Raw genomic sequence first — 7,308 nt, 5'->3', positions numbered from 1 at the left:
AACAATAATGGAGCAATCCAGGGTTCCCATTTTAGGTTTAGTAAGACATAGGGTCTCCAATGATATTGGACTCATCTTCAATTAGCATTGAATGGTTCCAAAGAAAAAAAAATCCGGGCCACTTGACAATGATCATAAGGGTTTGTTAGTTCCATATGTAGAAGAAAATTTGTTTCTTCACAAAATAGATGTTTTTTTATTATATAAATGAGAAAAGAGTACAATTTTGTTACGATGCCAGTGTAATATATTGTTTTCTTTGAAAAATTTAAAGGCCACAAAAAAAACGTGAACGGCAGGATTCGAACCTGCGCGGGCAGAGCCCACATGATTTCTAGTCATGCCCGATAACCACTCCGGCACGTCCACTTCATTGTATGAAAGGTTGACTAGTATTTTATATTTTAAATTCTAAACAACTGCTACCAATTGCTTACCACACATTTCCTGATGGATTATGTTATATGTATATTATAGTGTTCATAACGTACAAGTAACATGATATCATTGGAGAGTTGATAAACTGTTTTTTCAATTCTCCAATCATAGAATTTCACATATACATTATGGACACCCTTATGAATGTAATAATGTACACGTAGAATTATCCTTTCATGATACCCATTTCCATTTCATTTTCACTCTTCATTATAATTTTTCCCACACAAGTTTTAGCTTATTTAGCCATCAAATCTTTGGGACTTTCAGTAAAAAAATTTACTTCTTTTGACAAAAATATAAGATCTTTTTTCTTTTCTTTTCTTTGGGGGACCCTAACTAGCTTAAACTGTTGGGTTGTGTGTCCATATAGTATAGTTTGCTGATGTAAAAAATAATAATATTTTTATATTGAATAAAATTATGTTTATTTTATTTATTATTGAGTATATGAAATTAAAGTGTCTATGATCATTTGTAATAATATGAGTTGGGTACTTGCATTGAGAAGTACAATGTGACACAACTTATATTTTGATCATAAATAATTTATTCACAATCTATGTATAAGGGTTGACGTCTTGTACTGGAAGGTTGTAATGTTGACCAATTCACTATTCATGTTTGTGAATTGTTTTTATCATAGAAATAGTTAAATGTGGTACTAGTACATTTAGAGTGTATTGAACAAACCGCGTGAGGAATTTAATTCTATAGCATAACCGTGTGAAGAATTAAATTTCACTTGACTACAGTGCATTTCCATCTAAATCCCTTGACGGGAATATGTATATCTTTTTGTAATTTTAATTATTCTTTGATTCATTAATGGTTGAGATTAATTTAATTGGTCAAATATCTCGATGAAATGGAAACTTGAGAATGAGTGGAGTAAAGAACATGAATCCGTGTCGGGAGCTGTCACTCTGAAAAAATGGGTAGAGTGACTACTTAAGTTTTTTGTTGAACAGTTAAAATCTGAACTCAGTGTTTGGCAACGGCTAAACTTCAACATTTCTGATTAGTTCACAGGATCATTGAAAAAGATGAAACTTAAATTGGTGAGAATAATTAGAGGGGCAAAACTGTCATTTATGCTCGTACCTAATTATTGGAACTCGGATGGGGATAAAAAACATGTACGGCAGGTCAAAGGAAAGTATTACTGATTTATTGGCTTATGTGATTTTATATCGTCCAAGAGTTCAATCTTTTTCCTTTAGTGAAAAAAGCAAAGACTAATAGTTAGATTAGATGGTCTAGGATCGACTAAACAAGATCTAATTATTGGAGTTTGGATAATATATATCCGATCATGTTCCTGTAGTAGCTCCATAAAGTATTGGAACTTAATTACGGTAATTATAATAGTTTTTGGCTTAATTATAATTACAATAAAGTTTTGTACTTTGTAATTACAATGAAAATTGTAAACTTAATTATAATTGAAATTAAAATTCTAGAACTACACATGTAATTAAATGTAAACTAATTGGATTTGGACTTAAACTAAAACTCTTACTTGGGTTTTAATTAAAACTCTTGTTTGAATGTGGAATTATTATTGCATTTAAATTAAATAATCTTTCTCTCTATAAGTAGAGGTTGGATGGACAAAAGAAATACAACACTCATAATACATAATTCTATAGAGTTTAAATTTAGAGAGAGAAAATATTTATTCCCTTGCATTCTAATTGTCTAGTTCAAGAATTAGTTTTTTGAATTAATTAAAAGAAGGTGTCAACACACCGATGTAATCTTTGCTTTGGAGAATATCTCGGAAGGTTTGAAGATTTAAAGCATCAAGATTCTTGCAATTAAAAGGGCCGAAAGTTCGTGGTTCAAAATCAATTCAAGGGTTGATCTTCCGAACTTATGTAAAAAAATCAAAACCTTTAATTTTGATATAACATATATGTAAATATCTAGACGATCTTGCTTATTGAATTAAAGAAATTTTTAATTTCTGGATAATTCCACTTCCGAATTCCAACATAAACATCCATTGCAAATTAACACCGAAAGTATTTTAAGCATGTCTATTTTAAAATGATAGCTAATCATGGGTGCAGAATTGGTTTAAATCAACTTTCTTCTTGAAACTAAATGAAGCAACAATTTTTCATCCACACAACCAGTTAATCAGATCAAGATTAACACTGACAGCCTTTTCGCTTTTTGCTTGAACTTCTCAGGAGAAAAATGCCAATTCAAATCCATTTTCCATCACGTCCTGTTTTCCACCACTCTTTGTCGACTTGACGCCGTTCCTGTTTTCCACGAATGAAAACAGAATTATTCCAAAGTAGCAAACAAAAGAAGTTCCTGCATAGAATAATTTTGTTCACAAGACTCACCCTGTGACTTCCCATTGATGTACCTGGTCTATCTCTCAAACTCACTGCTGCCAGTCGAGGTACTAACTTATCCGTTGGATCTTTGACAGGACGAGAATTTTTAATATTTGTATTCACCGGCCATGACATAGGAAGTATCATTTCCCTGCAGAGAATGACCAAGCCATAAGTCGCTTCTTAAACCTTAATAGGAATTCGTTCCTGATCAATTCTTCGTTCCAACAAAGGCATTTTTAGTCTGTTCTACTGAGATCAAATCTATATAGTAGCTTAAGGTTTTAGTTTCTAATGGAATGCTGAATGCACGAGTATATGCCTCTTCATTTAGCATTTCAAACAGCTTCAAAAATTCTTTGTCGAAGAATTTCAAAACAAGAGTGAGAAGTAACATACCCTTCAATGCGCTTGCACAAGCAACGACTCATATAATTAACTGTAAAGTTCCCAAAGACTGCATCGAGTTTCTCGGCCAGTATAGATATCTTAAAAGGTGGCAAAATGTCCAAAATTTTGATCGCTTGAACCTCGTTTGCATTTTCACGGACAATCTCTATCGTCCAAATCAATTTCAATGACCTATTGACATTGTATATTTCCAACAATTCAGAAGAAGCACCGTCAAGTTTGCTGAAATTGTTATGTTTAGGCGGCTGACGCCAACCACTTGCAAGCTTCTCAAGAAGAGAAAGGACTTCTTTACGGACGTGTATGTCTTGAATCTTTGACATGGAATTCAAAAATTCGTCACAGAAACAGACCTATCGCCTCACAAAACATGCCTTTAGTATTTCTCATATCACAAGCAAAGTAATCAACAAATTTGAAGGTAAAGAAATGAATAAAGTGTACCTTCCATTTTGCATTTTTGAAGGCCAAGGAGTTTGGGTTAAATAACAAACGAAACTGGTTGAGCTCAACCAAGGCACTAGTAATTGCTTGAGCCATATTTTTGTCATCAAAAGCGTTATGGAAAAAACCCCGATTCTTGGAATCTAGAACTAAATTTTTCCAAACGGATCCACTCTTTAGTAATGTTTCGCTATTGCCCAATATCCAAAGGCAGTACCTGCAGAAAAATCCCCTTTTTTTCATTTCATTAAGGTATATATCGAATTGTCTGAGAAACAAGTACGAGAACGCAATAGTGATAGAACGCAAGAGACATTAAACATGAACTTCTTTTTGTTGCATCTATAGTACCTTGCTCGAGTCAAAGCCACATTTGCTCTTTGGCAATTAGAAAGAAAACCAACTGATCCATTCCCATTGCATCGTACAGTAGAGAATATTATGACGTCTTCTTCACCACCTTGGAAACCGTCAACAGAGCGAACATTTACTGAAAAATCTTTGTCCGCATCATTACTATATTTCTTTCCCAGTATCTGCTGAATTGCAAAAACTTGTGCTTTGTATGGTGATAAGCAACCAACTCGGATCTTCTGCTTTGAGGTAATAGATTCTGTGAAAAAAGTATCAACAGCGAGAACTTGAATGTAGATATGCACTTCAGAAACAACTAATAAAACTTAGAATTTGATTCTAAATGGGTATTACGATGAATTTTTATCAATATATAGAGCACTTAACGAGTAGATACAACTACCTTTATAAAGGTTGGATACAATCTCAGCAATAATAGAGGCCTCAACCATATTTTTCCGACTACGCCTATCATCAAATTGCTCTTTCCCACTGGTTACGTCAATGAACGAGTAGGAACCAAAGATGTCTCCTTTAAGGAAACGTCTTACATAGGTTTCTTCCCTGACGTTTGGACCGTCCGTAATCTGTTTGCCGTAGAACTCTGTATTCGGGAATAAGCTTATTGATGGATGCATTCTATACTGAACATTAAGAAGGTGCCTGCTGTGTCCTAATATCACAAGCCTTTCAAATAAACTCCTCCCAAAATCAGCTTTCTCACATATCTATCAATACCAAACGAGAGTCTAAGTCTAGTTTACTATCCTGTCTAGTTCTATATTATAATGCGTACCAAAGCTACTTCACTAAAAGAACAAGGTATGAAATAAAAATGATAAAGATACCTCGCTTTGAACAAAAGCTGGAAGTTGTTTCTCATCTCCAACAAGTATAGCATGGCGAAGACCAGGGAGATGTAAGGGAATTGCAGATTCACATTCTTTTAACTGCGCAGCTTCATCAATGATCAATAATTCAAATGGTGTCATTTCTTCACGTTGCATCTTCGCTGAACTCGAAGCAGTACAAAATATCAAGCAAGCATGTTGAAGACAAAAATTTCCAACTTCTTTTTTGTCAACTAATTTTTCGTCATTGAATGGAGGGAATGAGAAATTGTCATGAAGAAATTTCAGTACTTCAAGGCACTCTAATCTGATCTTACACAAATGGTTGAAGTTTTTTCCTGTTCCTTTTAGGACTCCTCGTAAATCTTCTTTTGCAACAATAACGTTATGGATCGAAGTTTTTATAGTTTCGAGCATGTCAAGAGCCCAAACCATGTTCTTTACTACTTCCAGATTAAGAAAAGAAGTAGGCAAATGAGTATACAAGCTTGTCGTATGAAGAATTACCTGTCTACCTATTGAATTAAATTTCCTTTTCATATATTCCTCAAATGTCCATGGAATGTCACCTCGATCACGCATCAATTGACTTCTTTTTTGGAAAGGCTCTGGATGCTTCGATTTTCTCTTCTTACTTCTCAATTTATGGACAATTTCCTTCATATATTTCTTCCTTAATATTTCTCTGATATTTCCACTCTCCATCTCCGTCTCCGTCTCTTTCTCTTGGCTACCACTCTGTTGCCCTCTACTGAACCGTTCCTTTTCATTTTTATTTACAGTATCACAATCATCACCATCAGCTTTTTCCTGCTTTTCAATTTCACTTGACAAGTATCGTTGATACTGCTCTTCGGGATTTTCAAGCAAGTCTATCATTGATTTTATACTACCCCTCCACCCAGTGAATGGTGCAAAACACTCAAGAAGTACAGCAATACGGTAATCTAGGAATACATCATAAAGATCTTCCTGGTTATCAATATTCATTCGTTTCTCGTTACCAGATAAAACTACATCTCCCAGACCATACGTGTCGTATGACAATGTACCACTTAGCAAACTCAGGAATTTTTTTGTAACTCCTAGGACAGCAATATTAGTTGGAGCACAAGTCAATGTTCTGCAATTCATCTTTAACAAGGCAAATAATAGTGATGCAACTGTTTTTGTTTTTCCAGTTCCCGGAGGACCCCATATAAGCTCTAAGTTATTTTGATGATGACATTCTTTTGTCATAATGCAACTTAAAATAGCAGCTTCTTGTGAATCATCCATTCCAAAAGTGCCAATGGCTTCCTTTAATCTTGATACATGAATATTCCTAGTTTCATCGTCGAAACAAAGCGAACAATTTACTTCTTCCTGCATAAAGTAGAAGAGTGCACTGAGAATTTAATGATTTGATCAAGATTATCAAGAATGCTTTAATAAATAATATGATCGGTGTATGTTTGATACAAAGTACTAGACATAAATCGAGGATATATTTTTCTTCCGTAATATTGTCCAGTACTATCATACCAAACACATCATCAAGGCATAGAGATAAACTTCAGTAGATCGTACAGCTGGATTGATTTGCAGCAATGAATTAAAGATCTTCATATTTTCCCTTGACAAATTTGGATGCAATGCATCCCATATGCGCATATTCGTCGTCAAGTTAGTAAGATGAACAGCAAAAAGTTTGTCCTTCTTTTGGCCCTCTTCCTTGTCAAACGTTATAGGATTCGAAGATAGTATTGAAATAGGAATAATTTTCCTTTCGCTTTGATCATCCTCCTTGCGTTGAACTATAGCAATAGTATAACGTCTTTTAGGCCTGTCCAAATCGTCAATACATTTGGGCTTTACATCTGTCAAAGCAAATAAATCTCCAAACTCAGGTTCGTATATTTCACTGTCTGCCTCATTGTCTGATTCTAATCTTTCCAAGAACATGGTATACGACAAATGCTTTGGAAGCCTGAAATCTTTGTCTTCTACAATAAAAAAAATTTCACGCGCAGGTGCGTGATACACAGATGTAAAATTCGAACGTAGATCAGCATGTGTTTCTTCAATAAGTGGATAGATGAATGACGTGACGTAGTTCTGTGGTGAGGAGAAAGTTTCAGGAATTCTCTCAACCTGTCAAGATAAAAATTCTTTGGAGACCCTCAAGAGGAAAAACATATAATAACAGCAATCATTTTGCACTACTAATCAAATTCTTGAATTATTTGAGCTGGGGGAAAACACAAGATTATAAGGAATCAAGAAAATGCAAAAGAAACAAACCTGATTCCTGTAAAGATCCTCGTTCATTACATCGGTTAGAGACCAAGAAAATATCAAATCGATCAATCCATTGATTTTAGGTTTTTTATTCTCCTTTTCCACATTGCCCATCATCTTTTCTTTCCTAAACAATCAAATGTTACAAAACTCTTATCATTCTTGAATTTATATCA

General features: G+C 34.3%; 1 protein-coding gene and 1 non-coding gene across 4 annotated transcripts; both read right to left on the bottom strand.

Moving 5' to 3' along the window:
• Positions 1–287: 287 nt before the first annotated feature.
• On the bottom strand, positions 288–369 carry TRNAS-AGA. Its single transcript has one exon. It is a non-coding gene; the product is annotated as a tRNA-Ser (tRNA).
• Positions 370–2,466: 2,097 nt separating this feature from the next.
• Positions 2,467–7,308, bottom strand: LOC111408681. 3 transcript variants are annotated; one of them, XM_023038421.1, is made up of 9 exons: positions 7,136–7,308; positions 6,422–6,985; positions 4,850–6,217; positions 4,405–4,729; positions 3,999–4,260; positions 3,648–3,879; positions 3,192–3,556; positions 2,799–2,943; positions 2,467–2,711 (listed from the first exon to the last, which is right to left on the bottom strand). In XM_023038421.1, exons 1-9 carry the CDS (start codon positions 7,247–7,249, stop codon positions 2,652–2,654), a joined length of 3,435 nt encoding a protein of 1,144 aa, XP_022894189.1. In that variant the 5' UTR covers positions 7,250–7,308; the 3' UTR covers positions 2,467–2,651. The 3 variants fall into 3 exon arrangements, with proteins under 3 accessions (XP_022894189.1, XP_022894191.1, XP_022894190.1); XM_023038423.1 differs by having other exon boundaries at positions 2,822–2,943; XM_023038422.1 differs by having other exon boundaries at positions 3,648–3,864.

This window comes from Olea europaea, chromosome 14, assembly GCF_002742605.1.
Source record: "Olea europaea var. sylvestris chromosome 14, O_europaea_v1, whole genome shotgun sequence".
Classification (NCBI taxonomy): Eukaryota; Viridiplantae; Streptophyta; class Magnoliopsida; order Lamiales; family Oleaceae; genus Olea; species Olea europaea.
This window is presented reverse-complemented; position numbering and strand designations above follow the sequence as displayed.